At 36.7% G+C, this 25,608-nt stretch overlaps 1 protein-coding gene across 1 annotated transcript in view; it reads left to right on the top strand.

Annotated features, from left to right (window-relative positions):
- Nucleotides 1-25,608, top strand: part of LOC131670286 (kinesin-like protein KIF3A) — a 376,061-nt gene that overhangs the window by 33,727 nt on the left and 316,726 nt on the right. Inside the window, exon 2 of the mRNA XM_058945762.1 lies at nt 21,667-21,997. Within this exon, the coding sequence (XP_058801745.1) occupies nt 21,667-21,997 (331 nt within the window). The remainder of the gene's footprint in view (nt 1-21,666; nt 21,998-25,608) is intronic.

Here is a 25,608-nt window from a genome sequence, read left to right as displayed (position 1 = left end):
TTCACTCTTCTGTCAGCCATCACCATATCATGGATTTTATCAATGATTTCTGAAGTGGTAACCTTAACAGGGGGTCCAGAAAATAATTCCAATAAAATGAATGAACAATTACGTTGGGTAGACACAAATTTATAACATGACACAAATATATTAAATTGCATGCTAATTTTATAAATGAAAATATATTATCTATTTTACACACGTTTTTACAAATTTAATTATATTTTTCAGAGTCTGAAAATTTGTTCAATGACAGTCCAGATACATTGCGCACTTTTAGATGACAATTCGTGGGGCTCCCCGGCCCGATCACGCGTCAATAATAATTTTGCTTGGGTTCGGATCCCGAGCTTTGCTTTCTCGATCGTTATTTATAATTTTATTCGTTTAATTACAGCTGGGAAAACATATGGATAGACTTATGTTGACTATATTTATAAGTTTATTTTAAATATTATTATTACAGTAAAAGTGAACAACCAAGCGCAGAAAGAGAGAGAGAGAGAGAGAGAGATTTATGTATAGGTATAATCAAACATATTCGTCTCGCCATCTGGAGTCTATTATTTTTATTACATAAAAATAATTGGTACTCACTTTGTAATAATAATATTGGTACAATTTGGTACTTTGGTATTATTGGATTAATATGTAATTATGCTCTTCCTTCGTTCTGATCAATTTACTGGTCTAATATATATATTTATGCTTTTATTCAATTTTGCAGCTCCAGATGAGATAGGGATTATTTCTATGGTCTTTATTTGTAGAAGGGAAAGAAATTATCCGAATAATCGCACTCAACACCTTTTGAATATTCCAGTAAACTCAGACTTTGATCAATTTGAACTTCAATAAATTCAGACTTTAATAAACTGAATAAACTCAAACTTTGATAAAATTGAATTTCAATAAATTCAGATTTTAATAAACTCAATAACTCTGACAATTTTAATATTGTAGGAAAAAAATTGCAGCCTTCTTAATCAGGCGCTCACTCCTAACTGAAGAATGATGCTCGTTCTCACCGTTTGTTTATATCTGTTTTCCTCTTTCATTCCTCACACTCCATCTCTCTCTAGTGCATACGTCTTAATTGTTTCGTATTATTTAGACTAGGACGCTGAGTGCAGGATGCTATCGCAGCATACCGCAGCAGCATGCTCAGCGTCTCCCATTCGCTCCCGCCAAGACGCGCACACGAGTAGGACTCCCGAAAGCGAGAGTCTAATCAAGCATACGATTGCACAAAAAAAAGAAAATGGTTCGTCCCGTAACACGCACAAATCCACTGTATAATGGAGAACCAAATTTAAGGTTGATTTCATAATTATATGCTCAAGTGATTTCATTTGTACTTGCGTACAACAATTGTAGACAAGACTTTGCATTACTTTAATTTTTTTTAACTAACAATTTGAAATTTCTTTTTATCTAATAGATTTTTTAATTTTCAATGTAAATGTATACATAAAATTTAAAACCTCTGGACTGAATATATTAATTAGTTTTTATATTTGACTACAAAATTTATAAGGCATGAATGTAAATATGTGTTAAATTATAGCAAATAAATTAATAACTGCATTGAATATATGCAATAAAAAATACCGAAATTTAATGCAATTTTTTTTCAGGAGTAATACTTCAGAAAGTAATAAAGTAAGAAATTTTATTAAGATTTTCTAACTTTCAATTTAGGCATAACATTTGAAACCTCTGGACAAAATATATTAAATAGTTTTGATATTTCACTATCAAATTTATAAGGCATGGGTGTGAACATTTTTTTCAAAATTATAATACATAATAAATTAATAATATAATATAATATAGTATGATTACATCAACTAAATACAATCAAATATATTGTGTTCACATCGGTACTCGATCTTATGAGAATTAATTCATGTTTCATATTCACTAACACTTCGCGATAGTTCTCAACGAATCCAAGTATGAAGCTCAGAGGTATCAAAATATCAAAGTCGCCATTCGCATTAGTTATTTTACGGTCCTCTTGTTCTATATTTATCCATCCGGCATTTTCGGCAATCAAAGTTTGACTTGGAGAGTGAGAGATGACCAGTTCTTCATAACTGTTGTGAAACCAACGTTCTTACATTTATCTATTTCTATAGCGTTCAGCTCATACCTAATTTCTTCAAATATGTGACAAATAGCATTATTAACTAAATTAGTATTAGTTAATAAAGTGTTATTGTTGCTACATAATCGTCCACAAATTTGTAACGAGCGGCGAGATGGTAAAATTAATTTTGAATTGAATTTGAAAATCTTGATGTTGAATTGATATATGAATCTTGTCATTATTTTTGAACGATGAATTGGTGTAAGGTTGATAAGTGTAGATCTCGTAATGAGGCAACGATTCATCAAAGATGACAGGTGAATGTATTTCTAGAATATTCTCCATTGTTTCGTTGAAAGCAGCAAAAGAAAATTAGGCAATTTATTTTCCACCAGGGACTATTCTTAATCCAAGACTTTTTAGGAACTTTATGCTTTGACGTGTTAAAGCTTTTGCTTTTCAATGACGATTGATGACTATGAGTGTTGACGTTTTCAGTTTCAGTCGACGACTGATGATGGGTTTGCATTTTTCAGTGCTTATATAGCCTCTACCACTCTTTGAATCGTAAGCAATTCCCATCATACGCTTTTGCGGTGTAATCTGATGGTTATGACTTCACCACGAAAATTAATTATATGTTCGTCTTGATCGACGATATGTAATTCTAAATAATCTACAGACTTTTTCGTAACTAGAAGATAATCGCGTGAGAGGGAATTTCAAAAATTTTATATCCAGGCGGTACTGCTGGAAAAAATTCGTGAATATCGTTCAAGTAAGCGCCAGCGGTTATGTTACACTGGACCCTTACAGCGTTCACCTTGAGAATACTGACGGGAAGATCAGAGTTGTGAGAAATGTTTGCCTCTAATGTACGTTATGAAAAACCCAACAATCGTCCAATAGAATTCTGCGGACGAAAATCGATAGGTTCAGAACACTTGATTGTACAATAGAAGATGTTGTTTGGTTTCCAACTTACTTAGTGTTATATTATTTTTATTATTATTATCAGTGTGGAGATGATGCACAGCTCTATGAAGAAATTTATTATTATGTACGTCGTCATAAAATTGTATGTCGATAATTTTATTTGCGACGTAAAATTTATTATTATGTACATTAATATTAGGTATCGAGTTGAACGTTAGGAACTCGACTAAGCCCAATTTGTAATGTTTATGCTGTGATAGTTTAGTTAGTGGGAAATAGTGCGCTTCCAACAGTGAATAATTACCCGAGAGAGACAGAGTTAATGAATCCTCCATGACTGGCCGATCATGACTACCAATATTTTCACGTTACCTTTACTTTTATACCCTCGAAGAAAAACTGTAAACAACGATGACCACATACGTGAGAATTGAAATCTTGATATCTTTTCGTATTATATTTAATCTTGATATCACCAAGATACATCATTAAATCAATAGGTAGGTGGCCTAAGATCTCCAAAGCTATCAAAATATGTGACGTTTTTTCCTATTTTCCGATAAACCACCCAGTGCGTCCTTGTTCCATCGACGTTATCAAGATTGACTATAGCTGATTCGTGATAATATGGTCCAGAACTCGGTAAGTCATTTCACATGAAGACTCCGCGAAAATTTGGTATATTCAAAATTTTTTCATACTTCATCAAGTCAGTGTTTGTGAGGGCTCTATCCAGTAGATTTATTTCAAACTTTTTTTTTCAAACCCGATCCTAGATGAGGTTTAAGATAAAGTTTATAGCCTTTTTTATAAGGTTCGAGATACAAGCCTTTTCCCAGAGTAATGGCCTCCATCGTTTTGTTGTGTCTCTTGTTCTCTGCCAATTGCTGTTTTGCAGACCGATTGAAGCATAGCCGAAATTATACCGACGAATTCTTGAATAAGACATTCAAACTAGTAGTCGACCCTCTTAAAGCCATAGCAAGCGAAGTGGATCCAATCAAGAATTTAATAAGCGAGAAGGAAAATCTTCCCGAAGCTCTTATTATTTATTATATTACAGTTAAATATTACAGTTATATTTATTATATTATAGTTAAAAAGCCGACATTTTCGAAGATAAAAAAATCAAAATACGAAATCAATTATTCTGCTGATAACGTCGCTAAATATGGTACCGCTCAGTCTAGTGGCAAAGATAGCGATGCTACTGTCACGCATGATACTACACAGATTTATAACAGTTTATCCGAGTTGAGCGAGAATGAGCATTAAGCTGGCGATAAGTATACGAATGCATTAGATAAAAGTGATTCGAATTATGTGAACTTGATTTATGGAGTACGTAAAGAACGAAATGAATCATATACGTTTGGTAAATCTACGGTGATTTTCGACAAAAATAACGTAGACGTCGGTGGTTTCAATTTTCCAAAAATACAGGGTTTAATGGAGTTACTGATAGCAAAGCAACCTGATCAAAGGTTAATCAGTTCGAGTGATATCAAGAGCTACAAAGAAATCTTGGAAATATCTAGTATTCATAGGAAGAAAAATAATCCAAACGAGGCTATAAGAGCGCACAATAGTAATAAATTCAATAACATAATTGGTCCGTTGTTCAGTTAGACTAAAAATACAAAAGAAGGCGAGGGGATACAGACTGGTATGTCTTTTCCTATCTACAAGATTGCGCGAAACAATACTTATATGGATTACGTATATTGGGATAATCCGAATGAGCTCATTGATCGTCTTCGATTGTTAGTGGCTGAACAATCAGCTGGTAACAATAATCATATCAACGAAATTCATTCGATAATTGAAGAATTACGCGAGGTTGGATATAGAGCACACCTATCGTTTAAGCATTATCAAAATGAACGTCGACATATTCAGACGTAAATTTAATGAGCAAGGAGTCAACGGTCTTCGCGGTCCGCCCGGTATTAGGTTCAAGCTCACGAGTAAGTACCATTACGATCTAGAGATTGGATTGGAAAATCTTGCTCCTCTGCGACAAGCTAGAGATGCTATAAATGGGGAGACTGTGGAATAGATCGTTCAGATGGAAATCAAATCTACGACAGACATGATCGCACGAGTGAGGAGTGATCTTGAGGATTTGGATGTAATTATCAAAGAAGAATTACCACGAATAAAGTCAAGTGTTCAAAATTAATAAAATAGTCGGTTAGATGGAAGCGATGGTGGGGGAGGAGTTGCATAAACCATCCAAGACGAAAATACGACGTTCGAGGTATCGATGAGATATGGCAACCGATCTCGTCGATATGCAGGCCTACTTTAGGCAAAATCGCGGCTACAATTGGCTTCTCATGATAATTGATAACTTTTCCAAGTACGCGTGGACTGTGCCAGTGAACAGGAAAACCGGTAGCGATGTGAAGCGGGCATGAAATCTGTTTTAGCGAAAAGTAGACTGTCAAAGAATCTCCATACGGATAGAAGCAAGGAATTCTACAATACAGATTTTAAAGTTCTTGTGAAAAAATATAATATCAATCTATACTCTACCTATAGTTCACTCGAAGCTTCGATATGCGAACGATTTAATCGCACGTTGAAGAACGCTATGTGGAAAAACTTGAGTCTCCGTGGGAGCTACAAATGGTTGGACATACTAACAGAGCTATTCACAATACTTACAATAATCGTAAACACAGAACTATTGGTATGAAACCTAACCTACAACGGCGAATCAAGCTCAAGTATTAAAAAAATTTATACAATACGTTGGAAGAAGAAGAAAGTCAAAGTTCAATGTTGGTGACAAAGTCAAAGTGAGCAAAGCGTAGCAAATATTTGAAAAACGATATACACCAAATTGATCAACGGAAATATTTACAATTGTGCGCGTGGCACCAACAAATCTAACTACTTATCATTTGAAAGATTATCAAAATCAGCTTATCCTAGGTAGCTTCTACGAGCAGGAACTTCAGAAAACTAAGTGTCCCGAAATCTATCTAGTAAAAAAGTTATTAAAAGGCGTGGAAATCAAGTTTTGATAAAGTGGTTAAGATTTGATGATTCGCACAAGTTAGATAAATAGAACCGAATTTTAAAAAAAGGAAAATGAAAAGGGAAACTATGTTGATTGAAGAATTAATAAATAAACACATACACACATTTGATTTGAAAAATATAAAATAAGTATATTTTTTTTTCTTAAACATACATTGATACATATTTATGCAGTTGTAAATTCTATACAGCTATTACCCTTATAGGTGAGAAATAATTTAAATTTATTAGCGTAATCTGCCATATCGGTCACCAGCTTTTCATTGACGATCAATGAAGTCGATACCTTATTTCTTAGAAACTGCTGGAACTCATCGTTCACTTCAACTACGACTTTTCAATGTTCAAATTGAAAATGACCAAAAGTTCACCCCTATTTTCGTCTTAACCATCTTTTTTATCTCGCTTACGTTCGAAGATATTTGGATGCATTGGAGTATTCGGTACCAAGCTTAGAGAATAAAATTGCACATATACTCAGATGCAGAGCATCTTTTATAGGTTTTCGAAACTCGCAATCCCCTAAGTCTGCAGCAAACCACCCCTAATCTAGAAAAATCCCTGTCTAAATGAAAAACTGCGGTAATAGTATCAGAGTATCAAATGCTGAATTAAAAAAGTAAAATTGTACGTACTCTCAGAGGCAGAACAGGATTTAGAAATTTTCGAAACTTGCAGCTCCCTAAGTCTGAAAAAAACTGTCCGTTCATCCGCAAGTTCTTTTTCTTTCGAATTGAAATTCCTATATTATGTTCTGGATGAAGGGACAGTTTTTTTCAGACTTAGGGAGCTGGTGAGTTTCGAAAATTATTAAATCTTGTTCTGCTTCTGAGAATCGTATAATTTTACTCTTTTCATTCAGCATTAGATATTCTGATACCATTACCGCAGTTTTTCGTTTAGACAGAGAATTTTCTAGATTAAGGGTGGTTTTCTGCAAACTTAGGAGGTTGCAAATTTTGAAAACCTATGAAAGATACTTTGCACGTGAGTGTACGTGCAACTATAATCTCTAAGCTTGGCCCCGGATACTCCAATTCCGTCAATCCCCGCAATTTTTTACCGTTAAAGAATTTTTCCATAATAGCGGTGGTTTTATGCAGACTTAGTGAGTTGCATGGATCTGACACCCCCAAATTCAACTACAGCCCATTAAAATACAGAACTGTAATTGCAAATATTACAGCGGGGTCCAACTTATCTATGAAAATGTATTATAAACGGAAGAATCCAAGTTTAGAAGGGATTTTCTGAATTTTCGGGATAGTTTACCCGGATTTCGAGTAACTGAAGGGTGTAGGGCCAATTCTGATGGAGGATTCGGATTCAGTGTACCAAAAAACATAACGGTATATAGGTGCCATCTTTGGAACAGCCCACTTTTTTTTGTGTGCCTGTGTAAATAACGAGTTTTGATTAAAATAGTAAAAAGTAGATGAGTTTTGATAGTAGATCAAGATCTGACATATATCAAACAGGAATATGATCTTATTGTATTAATCTTGCGATTATCAATTAATTAAGGAATTTAAAACAAGGTAGCGATCGAATCACACCTACAAGTAATAGCAGCAAAAAAAAAATAGAAGCAATTATTAGTGAAACATGATGATACTTCAGCCATTACCATAATACGACCGAAAATATCCAATATTGACCTATTACAGATATTAAAGATGTTACCACCACGATATGATTTCGATCCGTCTCCGCGAAAGGTCCGGTTGGTCAACTAGATAAGGCGATACGCAACGACAAATATTTCACGCGCTCCTAAACTCTCGTGGGTCAATTCGGTCGGCATTGCGAAGCTCATGGGCTCGAGGGGTCATACCGCACACTTCTGGTTGCGCAACAAAAAGAAAGTAAACTCTTTAAGGACTCACCGTCGGTTAGACTTCCGAAAGAGAAAGAGAAAAAGAGAGAGAGAGAGAGAGAGAGAGAGAGAGAGAGAGAGAGAGAGAGAGAGAGAGAGAAACAATTTCTGTCAATGCCAAGCCGACTCGACAGCTCCTAACTTCGGTCCTTAGGCTGATGTGGTCACTCGTCTCATTCGTCTTTAGAGAAGCATCTCTTTGTTACTGACACTTGCGCACAATCACGTCCGTCCCCGTGGACGGCTCCGGCAGAACAGGCCGCGGCTAGTGCGGCTTTTTATTTTGTCTGTCTCGGTTACTTCTCCTTCTTTTCCGCGAATTTTTATACCATTAGCTCATAGTGTCGTTATTTTAGTCATCAGTGCCGTTTATTTTAGCGTCTTATCCTGGGTGATCTCCCGACTAGTCAATTAGTTAGCATCGTTTTGTCTTATTCGTCGACTTACTGTTTTTTCCGTTATCATTGGCTAATCGTTATCGTCCATCCTTTTCTTTCTCGAGCTCATTAGTCCTACCGGTCGCCCCTATTCGCATATCGACATCCTCTCTCTATCGGTCTCCTCACTGGCACTCATGCTCTCTCGCGCCTACTCCCGCCCCTACTCGATCGACTTGCTTGCACTCATGGTCTCTCTTCCCCCGCTCTATCTGGCTAATGTTCGTTGCCGATCGCGTCACAACATCGCCGCCACTCGGCTCCCGCGTCAACGTTGCGTCCCGTCGCCGCTCTCCGTGACTACCTCTCGGTGCTTGGAAGGTCGGTCAGTGTGTATGTATATGTAGGTGCGTTAGACTGTCCTTAGGGTGTGTTGATTGGGTGGTAAGCAATGTTAGTGTGCGTGCGCTGCTTCTCCTCGCGAAGTCACCTATCAGGATTAGCTAATCTCGGCTGCGAACTTCCTCGTCGTCTAGCTTCCTGGGGGAGCATCGGTCCGAGTTCCTGAGTGTGAGAGTGTGTGTGCGGGAATGTAAGTGTGGTGTGCAATGTCGGGCGGATTCTAAGAGATCATAATTCGCGAGGTCTCGACGCGGTAAGTAGGTGTATGTGAACTAGTGGAATCAGTTGATCGGTCAATCGCATCCCCTTTTTGTAAGTCGGGAGTTGCGTATAAAATAGCGGGCACGCGATTTTTTTGTGATAATGCATTATCACAAAGAAGAATAAGATAGCCAGAAATATAGCAAATAGGCTAGCTAGCAATATTGATGAAGAGATTCGTGAAAAATTACGTGCAGCCGACAAACGATATCTACTGACCCTAATATAGATTGATTAGAATTATTAAGATGGATAATCAGAGAGCAGAAGTTATGAGCCAATTCTTGAATGTCTTGCAGCCAACATTTTGATAGTTTTCCTTCTTTTGCTCGAGTATTGTGGAATGAAGAATTTGAAACGGATTCTAACAAGACCACGAGTCATTGCTCGAAGATAGTCACTACAGACGCGGCTTCAGCGGTCGGGGAAGAATTGAAATGATGAGAAATCGGCGAAGCAGAAGGAATAAGGATAGATCAGACGACATACCACCTGAAATCGAAGATATTCATCGACAATCCATATCATCAAAACAGTTATGCACTCTGTCTCCAATATTACCAAGAGGCCGAACTAACCAACAGCAGTCAAAACTGAGGAACGCTGCTCAATTGAATACTGATAGAGAGGTAGATCAAAGTAGCTCTAATGATGATTACTACAAATACTGGACACCGCGTTCACCATCACACGTAAAATCACGGAGAACACGAGTTAGATACTATGGGTGAGAAAAAATCACGAAGCAGCTTTATCAGTTAAGAACAGAGAATATAGAGTTAGACGTTGGACATTGACGACAGAAAGCTCATCGCGTTATACGGCAGAGAATAGCAAACATACAATTAGAAAATAAAAACACGAAATGCAAACAAATAACGTCAAAAATAGATATCAAATATAGCTGTAGTAAAGAATTGAATAAAAATTAAAAACAAAAACATAGATATTACTCATTTAAAGATGAGCTAGCACAAGATAGTAACAGTGAGACTTATAACGATAAAACACAAGAAAAAGATACGGTCACAACTACAACCACTCCCGTCGGTCACCTAGCCTACACAGAACATTTAGTCGACAAGATGGTGAATTGAGAAACCCACCCCGACGTCGAAAGAATCAGAGGTATTCTATTCAAATAAAGAGGTGTCACAGCCTAGACGATAGTCAAGCAGCTACAGTGACGAAAAGTCGTTAGATGCTGGCATTTACACTGAGACGACACTATATTCTGACGAGTCATATCAACAGTACTTGCGCTAAAGACTACGCAGTTCTTATCACCGAATAGACCGCCGACATAGAAACAGGAGAGATTATGACTCTAACAGTGATCGAGACTCTCGCAAAATAAAATGACAAACATTGGATCGCTTGTGATCACGTTCAAGATCAGAGTATATAGGTGACAGGGATAGACAAGTCAATCGGTACCACTGGCGGAAACCAAGAAGTTACTCATTTGACTCAGAGCACGCAGACGAATCTTTTCGTAGAAGAGTTACGGAACATCAGAGTTCATGCAGACGTGGACTAAAAGAATCTGATTATGACATAGCTTGTAGACTTGCGCAATATTAAATTGTTAGAGAATTGGAAGATAAGATTTAACGGCACGGATGGACCAGAAGAATTCATTAGTCAAATTGAGGACCAAAAATTGAGAGTACGAATGTCAAGCACCGAAGTATTTTCCAACGAAATAAACGTTTGGTACCATGGCATTTCAAAGAAAATTTATACGTGGAAAGACCTAAAAGAACGTTACAGGATCATTATGGTAGACTTAAGACATATGATGATATAGAAGAGGAACTACGATGCAGAACGCATGAAAAACAAAGGCGAATTGGTCACAGACTACCTCAGTGCATTCGGCTATATGCTAGTCATTTTAAGCATGTGATACCGTTGAGATCACAAATTAATATTACCGGACGTGGTCTGCTTCCAGCATACCGGAAATACATAGCAGATAAAAGGATAACAAAATTCAGCGATTTGACTTATTACAAATGCAAGTGAGAAGACCTTGAAGAAATGGATGAACAATATCATCCGCCTTCCGATAAAACACATTTTCCGGCTGCAGCTCCGAAAACAATATCTAAGAAAACGAGGAAAACGGCGGCAGCACAGGAAGTAGACATACAGATCGATGTTGACCACAAGACAAAAACACAATAGAATTGTGCACGTAAAAATAAAAATGGTAATTAAAAACAGAATTCGGCAATAAATACGATACACCAATGATGGCACACAGTCCGGCATATCAAAATACAAAGCAGTATCTTGGCATCTCTACCGTAAGCTAAAGATAAACGTCCGGCAATTAGAATAGCGCACAGACGGGATCTAACTCACAGACTTACAACAAGAATAATCAGACGAAGAAATCAAATAATATGCGAACGGAAGGCTCGGAAATAAAATGAAACTTACCATCGTTGGCACTCTTCCAGAATTATCAATTAAATAACTGAATAAATTCTGACCATACGACTGGACAAGAAATATTACGGTGCAGATGTTACCAGGATGACTACAGTTACAGACAATGTCCTAAAAATCCGTGTTTCTTTTGTTAACAAACGGAACTTTTTGCGAGTAATTACCCGAAAAAGGAAACTTTATTTCTAAAAAATCAATCTAAAATTCGAAGATCAACTCACTGCCAAGTTTGCAAGCATATAAGAGCGCTTTTTAAATTCTGTAAAAGCTGTCAACACATCCGCTCAAATATTTTAGGTAATGTCTATGGTGGGGAGCAGATGAGCCCACTTCTTCTCCCGAAATCTCAATAATGGGCCATCATAACGGAGATAAGGAAATACTAGTGATAAAAATATCACAGATTATGACCGATCAAAATGAAGAAAAAGTGGATTGTCCAATATGGAAAGTTTCGTCGGACAACGAAGCAGATCAAAGCTTGTACATCTCAGACGAAAAGGAAACTATTGGCGATAAGCGACAATTCAACTGATCGATTGAAAAATGGTTTGGGTAGATAACGAATCGTTAAGTAAATTCAAGAGGTTAAAGAACCATAAAACAGTATTGTTTAACATTGAAGGTGAATTACAGAAAAGTGAAAAGTTGGTCGAAAATCTATCATTTCCGCCAGTAGAGAACGTGCAAATTACGATACCGATGTTGACCTACAAAAAACCATAGAAGCTCAAATAATTAAGGAATCAGAAGAAGAGGTCCCAGATATGGTAAAAAAGACAAACCAGAGAGCGTCAGAAGCCAATTCAGAGACACTACGAGTACAGGAGTACAACCGACTGCGACAAAGGAAGCACGTTATTGAAATAAGTAAAGTAATTGGAGTGGTATAAAATTGAGCCGATTTATTAAATAACAATCTATGTAATTGTCTTCTGTAAAACTAATAACAATTGGAATAACCGTTCGGGTAGGCACACATAACTTAAGGCTAATAACAAAATAAAAAATTTAAACTTTGAAATTAGGTACACGTACAATGAGTTTCGAACGCTAACGCGCTATTACGTACACTTCTTTGCACTATTTACCTAACTCTTTTTTAAAATTTCGCTGATGTGCAATGCAGTGAAATGAATAAACGTAAAATTACTGGTTAACAATAAGTCGTGCAGTACTCACTTTTAGACTGGAGTAGATTTGATATCTTTATTCAATCTAAATTTTCTATCGTCAAATTAGCGGCTTACGTATTTAGCAACGTGATTTTAGTACAGTTTCGAATCAGGCACGGTGAGCACGAGCGAGCTATGGTGCTTCTAAATAAATGCACTCCTATTCTAGGAAAAGAACGGGAAAAATCTGCAAAGTAATTCAGATCTATACGTCTGTATCAGGTAAGAGCCATCGGCAAACTTCGGCTAATTCTTCCCCTCCCTCTTTCGCCTGGTCATAAATTTTCGTAGTCGCAATATAATTTTGATTTCGATGACTTTTGTGCTTAATGTTATCTCTCTTTATCGCATCAATCCATATACAAGCTTGTCTCTGTCTATTAGGCAAGTTGAGTGTGATGCGCCGTCCTTTTCTATCTATTAAGCTATCTCTTTCTATTTAACATAGGCATAGATATAAGTGGGCGTGACTAATGCAGCATATGAATATGTATATCAAGCAGCATTTTAATTGCTATCACACTCACGAAATACGAGACAGGTTTTACAATTATTTTGATAGATATTTGTGAGAAGACAATTTAAATATTTTAACATATACTTATGCGGCAATTATTAACACGCTTCCGCATATTTTATTCTAATATTGGAAATATTAATTGCGTATGCAGGCCAAATCAGAACAGCTGCCCTGTATACATATAGGCAAAGTCAAGGAAGTGTTTTTAACATACGCTTTCGCAAAATTAAAGAAAAATAAAATACATGTTAGATGTATTTTCCGGACGCGCTTATTGAGTTAATCAGCGTATCTGAGATGATTGTTCAGTAATTCCATATTTTTCTTTCTTGTAATTTACGTTTACGGCAGCGTTGGTTAGTTTTTTCTTTTTGAAGTGAACAACTTTTATTGATATGATGACTTTCGGAAGAGGTTTCGGAAGAATAGCAGGTTAGAATAATTATTTAATAATTATACCGTTGGTGCTCATCGTGTAACAGTACATGAAAAAAAAAATAATAAATTGATAATTGTAAATTATTTTACAATTCATTGCGCTAGTGCAATTCGGAGTACAGCTAGTTCAAATTCGAACGAATTAGAAGAATGCCACTGACGCCACGCATTAGCTGAGCCAATAAAAGGGTGACTTCTCATAACTGATCTCCGCTCTCATCATTGATGCGCCTAAAGGTAGGAGTAAAAATTATACATGCGGCGAAATATATTAATAGACCAAGTAGAAGGATAAATCAGAACCAAGTAATTGCGAAATCTGCGAAGATAAGAGGGTGCATCCGACATCCGAATTAGAATTTAGACTAATGATAAAATGTTTGTGGGCTGAGAAGGGGAGAGGAAAGGATTTTTGAAGAAAATGAGCTACGTCTTTTCCATTTTGTCACTGTCCGCTGCCGAGTATGCGCGCAAGTTCGCTTGAGTGAAACCCAAGCCGCTAACCCGCAAAGCTGATCGATTTTACAGTTTGAGTATTCGACGCAAATTGAAGAAAAGTGCCACAGTAAATTTTGCGCTCAGGTAAATCGCGTAAGTAAGAAATCGGGGCGCACGGATCCGTCGCCGAGAAAATCGAAACGCGGGTTCGCCGTACTAATCTTCTTAGTAATTAGGTAATAATAAAGTGAATGCAATTCAACGACCTCTTTTCTCTGACTTGGATCTTCCCTTGGATCTTCCCTTGTGCATGCGGCCTTTAATTTTCAGCCGCGATCGGAAAAATTAGACTTAGTGATTTAAGTGTTCGCGCGAGTTAACGATCTTTGCGAATAGTTAGGTGGATCCAAGATTTTTGACGAAACCGACTCGCTGATGAAAAGATTCAGAAAAGGTAACAGAACTAGTTGTCCGTTTTGCGATAAATTCTGCTCGTACCCTGCCCTGGACCATAGAGTTACCCTCGAAAACTAGCCTGGTCAACCGCAACCATCTGCCTAACTTAGGTATACGAACGAATCGTTGGAGGAAGAAAGCTTACTATTTTGTGAAGGACAACCCGGCCACCCGAACCTCCAACACCTGTCGCAGTCGATAGGTGTTGTATAAAAAAAGGTTTGGCGTTTTTTCGATTCAGATTCCCGACGACTACTGCACCAAAGGACCGCAGTTCAGCGCCAGATAAATACTTTTGCAAAGAAATCAGTAGAGTATATTTGTCAAATTCCAAATTGGATAATTTTCAATCTCACAAGTATAAAACTAGAATTAGAACATAATGTAATTACGAGGGGTATCGTTAAAGAACTATCAGATTTTGTACTAAGTGCGACTAGTACTATTACTTTCACTGTTTTTCTCGTTTACATCATGTAGAATAATTCTTTTTTTCACTCAAAGAACAGTAAGTAATATAAAAAAATAAAAAAATATATGAATAAAAATATATAAATCACTGAAACATCAAATAAAAGAAAGAAACTATCTATATTCGTCGACCTCCACGATGGTTATAGTTCGGTAACATAGACTTCGTTTACAGCAGACAGACGATGGATGCACTTTGATACCAATTTGATACGAATGGAATCAGAATTTTTTCGCTAGGAATGCAGAGTAAAAAAAAATGGATAAAAATAAAATTTTTTTAGAATGAACTGTAGAATACACAGGAATTCTGTTAAATTTTTTGAGCAACTTTTAAATTCTGCATAAATTTACCTTTGGGAAAAATAAAAAAATTTTCTTGAATCATTTAAAAAAATTTAAGTACCTTCTTTCAGTAATTCTAAGAACTTTTTCTCTCTTGACACCTTTTCCAAACCCCGTAGATTTCTTTGTTATTACTCCAAGTCTATTTATAATCTGTTTCACGTATAGAGACAATAAGCAAATGTTGCTGCTATTAGACATATATATTGTAACGGGGTGTGAATTCCATTTTAATTTCTTTGTCTCGCCCGATGCGCAGTCGTACCGGAATGTGCGTGGCGAGATAGAAATAATCAATTTTGTTAACTAACCGAAGAGCAGGAGAGGACGGATATCAGTCAATCAACTTACTAATAGCTTAACGTTTACAATAGATTAACGATTCAATCGTACATGGACTAGTTTATTCATCATGTAATCCACAACGCCTGTGGCTCGCGCATTTACGCTTATACGATGTGTGCGACAATCTTACATACCGTCATTTCATTTACAATCGTTCGATCGAGTTATTCGCTTGCATGCTCGCTCGCCGCCGATTTTCTTGTATGTGACGGGAGAGATAAAATGTTACGCGCGGTCGCTTATCGAAAACAATTACGCGAAGCTGGCCAGCTTACCATATATGATTATTCGCACGGTCAAGGGGAGCAGTTCAATATCGTAGTTCAGCGCATGGCTCAGGTTGCCACTTTTCCACTTAAACACGAGGCGCTCTCTGTCATCGTGCTGCTTCCGTCGGATGGATTCAGTAACCTCGTGGCTGGCCTCCGATGGCGTCTCGGCTAGCCACTCGAACTCGCAGCAACAACAAAGAATTATAGGCCGTCTAACGTTCACGCTCCTTGTGACATGCACACGCACGCACGTCGTTGCCGATGCTAGAGACACTCTTTGGTTCGGACACGCTGTTCGCGATTTCCGGGTAACTGCTCAACTCTCGCGTTAGTGCTTCTGGACTCCTGCACGTTGTTACCGTTGTCAAAGGCGCTCTCCCACTGGTCCTTTTCTCTTAGCGCGCGTTTCTTCCTATTTCGGACCGAGTTCCCGTTTTCGACTTACCCGGGCCGGTAGGTGCTGCCCTCGCAGGTAGCTACACAATTGAGATGGTAGCGCAAACCGGACGTTTACCGTCACTATATATATATATATATATATCGTAGTTCTATATATATATATATATATTGAAGTACTGTTGTTTATTATATATATATATATATATTATATATATTATTTATTATATATATTATATTTTACGTTGAACTTTTAATTTCTTTTTTGACTGTAGGAATCTGTAAATCATTTTAGATAATTTCATTCGGTACGAACCAAAGCTCATACTATAGGAGGACTTTCTGTAGGACTGTAGGACTTTTGCTTGAAATTTTCTCAGGATTTCGGAATTCGAGTTAGAAGCAGCACCACATAGTTGAATTCCATATGTCCAAATCGGTTTACCGGTTTAAGTACAGCTTTATATAGCAGCAGTTTATTTTTAATTGACAACTTTGATTTTGTTCCGATGAGTCAATACATTTTCCTCCATTTTAGACCCAACTGTTTGCGTTTAGTAAATATATATTCTTTCCATGTAAGTCTTCGATCTAGATGAATACCTAGATATTTTACTTGATTACTTTCTGGAATATATTTTTCGCTTAATCTAATAGGACAGGAATATTTTTAAAGTGTGAATGTCGTATGTATTGATATGCTTTCATTTACTATTATTCTCTAGGAGTTAAATCAATTTTAAAAGTGATTTTTTTTGTAGTTTTGTAATATTTTAGTTGCTATTATTGCCTCCGGGTGTTCTGTTAAAATTGCTGTATCATCTGCATATGTTGCTGTCAAGATATTACGTAATAGATTTTGGTAGGTCCGAGGTATATAACAGATATAGTGTTGCACCTAGAACACTGCTCAGCCGTACTCCTGCTTTTATTAACTGACGTTTTGATACGTTTTTATTTATTTCAACTTAATTTTAACTTTTACTTGGGCTGAGGAACAAATCTCTTGATCTTATGCAGTAGCCCTTTATGCCAAACCTTGTCAAAAACCTGAGCAACATCCAGAAATATACCAATGCAGTATTGTTTATCTTCGATGGCTTTCCTCGTAACAGATACTATTCTACTTACATACTCAATTGTAGAATGTTTACACCTGAAACTAAATTGATGATCAGGGATAAGTTTTCGATTTAGAATTATTGCGTTAATTCTAGCTAAAATTAATTTTTCAATGATTTTGAAAGTGCTGATCAGAACCAGAAGCTTTTCTATTTTTAATATTATTAATAGTTTGCAATAATTCCTTTATTTTAATTGATTTTATTGGTGGACAGTCTTGGACATCAGAGCCTTCTAGTATGATTTCTTCTTTTTAGGCGATTATTCTTTGGTCAGGCTGGAATACTGTACTAAGATAATTTGCGAACGTTTCGGCTTTTTCCTCGACTGATCTTGCCTAGTTACCACCAGGTTTTCTGATAGGTTGTACAAATGTACTAACTTTCCATAATAAGTAATCTTTTGCTTCTGTAGGACTCAATGATCTAAGATAATTCTATGTTGGTGTGTTTTTTTCTTCATATAACATTTTTTAGATCTTTGGTTGCTTTATTTACTTTGTTTTATCTTGACTCAATCTAGTTATTTGATAATTTTTTCTTAATAATCTCTTTTCCTTTATTTTTTGGATTATTTCCATGGACGTACGAGGGTTGTTAAAAACATTTAAGATAGTAGATACGCGTCCCGGGTCGTAGAAATATAGGAAACAAACGGGAACGGAAACTCGATCATTCCCTTTCGAATCGGGACACTTGCCCCGCATGTGTTGCTCGTTAGCAACAGACGGCGGCGGGGAAAACCTAAGGAGGGTTCGCACGTACGAGGAAAAACCCATTTCCCTTGCAGTCGAATGGAAAAATCCAGGCCCAAAAATAGAAACACGCGTTTAGCTCTCGGTTATTTTGTACGATGCGTTTAATTTTAAGATTGTAATGCGGTATTTCTAACTCGCGAATTGATTAATTTGCCAAATCCGAACGCGAGCCTCTCTCATAGCTCTACGCTTCATTGACGTGCACAGGCGCCTAAGCGTTTCTGTGGGCGTAAAGCCCTGACAGATTCGCAGAGTTCGCTCGCGAAGGCTGTAGACCTTTCCAGAAAACTTCGGTTTTCAAAATACAGGTCACTATGACGGAAAGGGAAGGCTATGAGGCCGACCCGTGGACCGGTAGACTACCAAGCGGAAGAGTGAGCGAGACAGAGCGAGCGTAAGGAAGGTATGGCTAATGCGGGCGCGATGGATCAGGCCCAATGAGGCCAACGACTCGATGCAGCCCCGGCGGGGGCGAGAGTAGGGAAGATGGAATAAAGAAGCGACTCGACTCAGACCGATCTTCAATTTTTGTTTGTCACGCGTAGAAAATAGGCAGATTTTGTTCAGAGTGTTGTTAATAAAATATCATTAAAACAAAAAGAAGTTCTTCGGATCAATCAACTTACAAACCCCTTTCTGCTCACTCCCGTCCCTTTCAAGGGTGGTCCTATAAGTACTTAGCCTACAAAAAAAAAACGAAAATTTTGGAAAAGTGGCGTTTTATTTTTCAACATAGTCTCCTTTTAGTTCGATACACTTGGCCCAGCGATGCTCAAACTTCTTTAACCCGTCTGAAAAATACGTTTTCTCGAGGTCTGAAAAGTAGGTTTCCGTGGCAGCGATTACCTCCTCATTCGACTCAAATTTCTGCCCGGCGAATGACTTTTTTAAGTTTGGAATCAAAAAGAAGTCGCACGGAGCTAAATCTGGAGAATACGGTGGATTGGGGCAGCAGTTCGTAGCCTAATTCGACCAATTTGGCCATGGCGACGGCAGAGGTGTGAGCCGGTGCGTTGTCGTGGTGGAAGAGCACTTTTTTCTTCGCCAAACGGGGCCGTTTTTTCTGCAATTCGACGTCGAATCGGCCCAATAATTCGGCATAGTACAGCCCTGTGACCGTTTTGCCCCTCTCCAGGTAGTCGATGTAGATCACACCTTGTGAATCCCAGAAAACGGTGGCCATCACCTTTCCGGCCGATGGGGCAGTCCTTCTTCGGAGCACTTTCGCCGGGTAAAGTCCACTGTTTCGACTGTTCCTTGATCTCTGGTGTATACCAGTGGATCCATGTTTCGTCGACAGTCACGAAACGACGCAGAAACTCCTTTGGATTGCGCTTCAACAGCGTCAGACATTGCTCTGAAGTTGTCTCATGGTTGCGCTTGTTGTCCGGAGTGAGGAAACGCGGCACCCATCGCGCCGACAGCTTTCTCATGCCCAAAATTTCATGTAGGACATGACCTACGCGGTCTTTTGAGTTGCCTACGATCTTAGCTATCTCGCGCACCTTCAATCGTTGATCTGCCAATACGAGATCGTGAATTTTTGTCACATTATTCTCCGTAGTAGCCGTTTTCGAAGCACCTGGACGTGGCTCTTCAAAAATCGACGTGCGACCACGCTGAAACTCGTTAAACCAATTTTTGACGGTCGCCATCGAAGGAGAAGAGCCACCGTACACAGCATCCAAGCGCTTTTTGATTTCGCTGCGCGATTTCCCTTCCAAAAACAAGAATCGAATCACCAACCGATACTGCTCTTTTTCCATTTTTCAAAAATCAACGGACACACTTGCTTTCACACGCTCTCAAAAATAAACTACAACTCCGATCCGGCTGAAATCTTGACAGTAACCGTCGAGAAGGCTGTACTACGTGATAGAATATTTCTTTTGCGAGAGTGGCGCCATCGGGCGGTGAGGCTAAGTACTTATCGGACCACCCTCGTAATTTACTATGTTTTATTTCTATTTATAGTAGTAGAGCATTTGTTAATAGTTTTAGTTAGAATTATGTTTAGTGAGTTGATGCTGCTTTTTACATTATTAGCTGATTTAAAAGGAACGTTGCACGTTATGCGTCCGTGCGAAATTTGAATAGAAAGGATGGTCTTTATAACGGCATCATATTAAAGATATTACATATGTGTGAACATAACTGGAAAGTGGTAATTTATTTCTAGCTATAACAAAGGGAAAATTGCTTTTATTTTACAAATCATTCTAAATACAAGTAAACAAGCTGGGCTACCTTACATGTTATATCGGAAACAATTTCAAATAATTAGCATTACCATAACAATCAATAAATCACAGGGATAAAGCATTGATGAACTTCACATTTATTTATCGAAATAGCAAAAGAAAACTTTGATAAAAATACAATTTAAGATGCCGCACATATCCTACAAAACTGATGGACAGTTATTAACAAACTAGAAAAGAATACAAAAAAGTAAATAAAATAGATTAAAGCATAGACAGCAACAAAAAATGTAAATTGTCCTCATTTAAACAAGAACAAAAATTCTATTTTATCAAAACAATGCATGAGTGCACACTTGCACAGTTAGAATAGTCCAAATTCAGGTTGAAGTTTGAATTATTGGACTATCCACCGTATTCACCAGATTCCACCTTCAGTAACTTTTTTTAGTTTTCCAAACTTAAAAAAGTGGCTTGCTGAACAGCGGTTCATGTCTAATAAGGAGATTATGACATAAACAAATCGTTATTTTGAAGAAGTCCTAAAACTATATTTTTTTGATGGCATTGAAAAACTTAAAAACGTCTCGAATAGTGTATCGAACTAAAAGGAGATTATGCAGGAAAATGAACAGAAATCTACCTAAAAATATAGTTGTTTTATTTTTTCCTTCGGATTTTGTCGACACACCCACGTAATTTTATTATTGTATATTTTATTCATATTAATATCGTTTTATAGAATTTGTTAAAAGAGTAATCAACTCACTACAATGCTAAAACGGAAGTTGTGGCTTACTAAAATAATTTTTCATTTCTTCTTACATTTATAATCGTTCACTAGACTGAACTTAATAACTAAACAAGATGATCTATGATTATTTTATGTAGTATGCAATAGAAATGTTGAAACTTATATTAAAATATTGATTAATTCATCTATTTCTAGATTGAACAGATCCATGACTACGCCTTTATTAACATGATTTTTGCTGAATATAATTAAAATTAAGTGAATTTTCAGCTCTCGCTATTTCCCTTTTTTCCATTATTACAAATTTTATCATTTAAGAAAACTATAAGGGAATCAAGACAGTATGTTACGTATGATTTTTGCATGTCAACAAATACAAATAACAATTTTTAATATTCAATACAGATTAGTCCCCTAATAATAATTTGATAATATACTATGTGACTAGAAATTTTCCTAGTCTGATATTTAAAAAAATTAGTTTCTCTACATGTAATATATCATTTCAAAATTATTAATAATTACAGATTTTTAGTTCGGGCCACTTACTTAGAAATTTATAATGAAGAAATCAGAGATCTCCTGGGTAAGGATCATCGTCAAAAACTGGAAGTAAAAGAAAGACCTGATATCGGTGTCTACGTTAAAGACCTCAGTGGATACGTAGTAAATAATGCAGATGATTTAGATAAAATTATGTGCATTGGAAACAAAAATAGGGTTGTTGGAGCAACCGCAATGAATGAATATAGTTCAAGATCTCATGTTATTTTTACAATAACGATTGAATCAAGTCATTTGGGTGAGGATGGACAGTACCATGTAAAAATGGGTAAATTACATCTTGTAGATCTAGCGGTAAGTAATGTAGAAATAAAATGTCTCGTATCTTATGAAGTTGCTGAAACTACTATACTACTTTATAAATAGATCTATTTGGTTGGAATGTATTCAAACCAAAATATGGCTTCAGAATTGTTCTATCACGTCAAGTTTTTGAGGTATCCTAACCTAAAAGTGCAAAAAGTACTGTTTATTGACATATTTGAGGTTATGTAGCATCGTAAATAAATTTTTTAACAGAAAACTATATAAAGCATCTTAAAGTACAAATCTTTCCCTTTCAAGTGCCATTAAAGTTGTTTAAATATCTTTTTTTTCCGCCAAGATATCGCATTTTGAAATATATATATTTATGAATTTCTCAAAATTCGAAACTCTATTAACCCTTTGAAGCATATGTTTTTTTATTAGCTGTTTTTGCATGAAGAATTTTACTCGAGAATTTTCGGGGTCGCTAAATACGAATCTGCAACAGAATTTCAGTTTTTTCAAAATACAAGATGGCGAATTCAAAATGGCCGAATGGAAAATTTTTCAAATCATAAATTGTGTTATAGGAATAGCAATTTAGGGTTTTTTGAGGTCACTAAATACAGATTTGCTATCAGAATTTGGATTTTTCAAAATCACAAACAAAGAAATCTAATAGAAAAAAGTGTGCTTCAAAAGGTAAATGGTTTTCGAATTTTTAGAAATTCATAAATATAAATATTTCAAAATACAATATCTAGGTGAAAAAAAGAAATATTTGGGTAAACTCAACGACATTCGAAAGGGAAAGATTTATACTTTTACATGCTTTGAATAGTTTTTTATGAAAAAATTTATTTGCGAAGCTACATAACCTCAAATATTTTAAAAAGTAGTGTTTTCCGCTCTTTTAAGTTAGATTTCTCAAAAACCTGACATGGTGGAACGATTCTGAGTTAAGATTTGGATTTAGCTCACCAAAATTCTTCAGAAATACAATAGCTTATTTATGATTCAGAAAATGATGGATTATTTGTATACCTATGTAATTTGAAAAATAGAGGACTATGTTACATAAAATAATCTTGTTTCTGATGCTGACAAAGTTTAATACTCTACTCGAAATCATTAGTGCACCAAGCATTGGAATAATATACAAATAAAAACATATCAAGTACAATAATGGTAACTGATTATCACAATAGACTTTTATAATGGGATTTTTGCTCAGGAAAATCAATTCTGCAAGCTACTCGTCATATAATTAAGTTGAAGAGACAGGAAAAGAATGATGATATGATGTGGACCACGCTGGGGGTTATAGCAAAACCCGGCCTGACAGTTTTACTAGGCTAGGCAGCGAAAAATTTAGGCATCACCTCTACAAAGAGTGTTGTGTGTTCAATGACCAGCTGTAATCCACGAAAGAAACGAGCGCAATCGCAATGTGAAGGCGGACGAAGATATCGATTAGAGTCAGATATGGAGTAGGCGCGAGCTAATGATAACACATAGATTTAAGTGTTACAAGTTAACATTTAAAAGGGAAAATAAACAACAAAAAAAGAAAATTATACAAAAGAATATAGCGTAACGGCAGTCAATGAGAGAGTGATTAAGCGAGGAAGTAGAAAGAAAGACAGTTAACGAATCGGTATTTACATTATGTGCGCAGATCATACCATGGATAAAAATGTGTTTGTTTATTTTAAACTATCATTGTCTTTACGAAAAAGCAAGTACTAGATACGGTAGGATCGCTACGGGATCCGCAATTCCCTCTCGTTTGAATTGTGTTGACCACGAATGAGACTCCCTACGATTTTCGTTTTTTCCTCATTCGCTAAACTTTCTCAACTTTTTTCTACTTCTCTTTAGTTCTTTGCCTGAGTCTATCATATCTGCTTTCTTCCATTCCCAAATCGTTAATAACACAGATCTGCAAAAAAAAAGTTTTGAGTTATCGCAAGAACGCTATTCATGTATTCTGAAGGTTTTTGATGCGCTGAACACGAATCAGGCATCAGAAATGCTCTATCACGTCATGTATTTAAGATATTCTAACCTAAAAGTGCGAAAAATACGTATTTTCGCCGTTTTAGAAACTATATTACACCGCAAAACAATTTTTTTGCTAAAAACGAATCTAACCATCTCAAAGTAACGCTTCTGCTCTTTCCAACGCATTTTTCAAATTTAATAAATCTTTTTTTTTCGCGGAGATATCATCGAATGAAGTTCACCACTTTAACGATTTCATAACAACAGTACCAACAATATAAATTTGACAGCCCCACGAAAAAAAGTCATATGTGAACAAAAGTGCAAAAGGAAATACCATTACATTTATGTTTTTGGGGTCGCTGAATCCGAATCCACGATTTATTTGACCCGATTAGCTGAGGGGTCAAATTCAGATCAAGGTTAAATCAAGATTATCCCATTAATCTTGGTCCAGGTACTGTTTCTATAGGTTTTTGAGGTCGCTGAATTCGAATCTGGGGTGCGTTTGACCTGGTCGGCTCAGAGTCAAGGTTAGGTCAAGGTAAAATCCAAAAAATTGCATTGAATAAACCCGAATTTAAGGTTTATCTGACCAATAACCCCCTAATATTTCTATGGCAATGTTAGCAACCCCCTAATAACCCTCTAATAACCCCCCTAATATAAACTATTCTATAAACATCCTAATAACCCAATGGCAATCCTATCAACCTCATATAATGCAATGGCAGTACCATCAACCCCTAACAACCTCCTAAGAACCGCATTAATAAGAACTATGCTATGAACCCCTTAATAACCACATTAATAAGAACTATGCTATGAACCCCCTAATAGCGCGATGGCAATCCTATCAACCCCTTAATAGTGCACAGGAAAACGTTACTCCTTTCGATCAAGCGGGATTTTCACAACAGGATAGTTGTGAGTTCGGTTTCCGTTGATCATACGCACTTCTTTTCAACGGTCCTTTTCAGGATAGTTGAGAATTCTACTTTGGTCCACCTTACGCGCATCTTTTCAACAGTCCTTTTCAGAATAGTTGAAAGGTTCGGCGTATTTCTTGCGATCGAGCGGCATTTTATCGACAGTTCTTTTCAGGATAGTTGAGAATTCTGCTTTGGTCCACCTTATGCGCATCTTTTCAACAGTCCTTTTCAGAATAGTTGAAAGATTCGGCGTACTTCTTGCGATCGAGCGGCATTTTCTTGACAGTCCCTTTCAGGATAGTTGAGAATCCCAGTTGAAGTTTCTAGTAATCTTCATCGTCCTCGTGTTCCTGAAATCTATTTTATAATGTCTCCCCGGAGTTGCGTGAACGATCCTAACAAGTTCTGTAACGTATGTGGACTTTATGCTACTAAAAACCAAAGGAGAAACATTACGCTTTCAATCGAAACTGCTTACAAAAACTATTTCGGCTATTTTATTGTGAATGTAGACAAATCTTGGGTGCCAAACACAATTTGTGTAAGTTGCCATACAATATTAAGTCGTTGGAATAAAGACGACTCTTCGCAAAAATTGCCTTTCAGTTCTCCGATGATCTGGCGTGAGCCACGTGATCATAATGACTGTTACTTTTGTTCTATTGACCTGAATGGTTTCAACAGTAAGAATAAATCTGCAATTTTGCATCCTAATGTCTCATC

This window comes from Phymastichus coffea, unplaced genomic scaffold (genome assembly GCF_024137745.1).
Source record: "Phymastichus coffea isolate CEN01 unplaced genomic scaffold, Cenicafe_Pcof_1.1 PCOF00107, whole genome shotgun sequence".
Taxonomy (NCBI): Eukaryota; Metazoa; Arthropoda; class Insecta; order Hymenoptera; family Eulophidae; genus Phymastichus; species Phymastichus coffea.
This window is presented reverse-complemented; position numbering and strand designations above follow the sequence as displayed.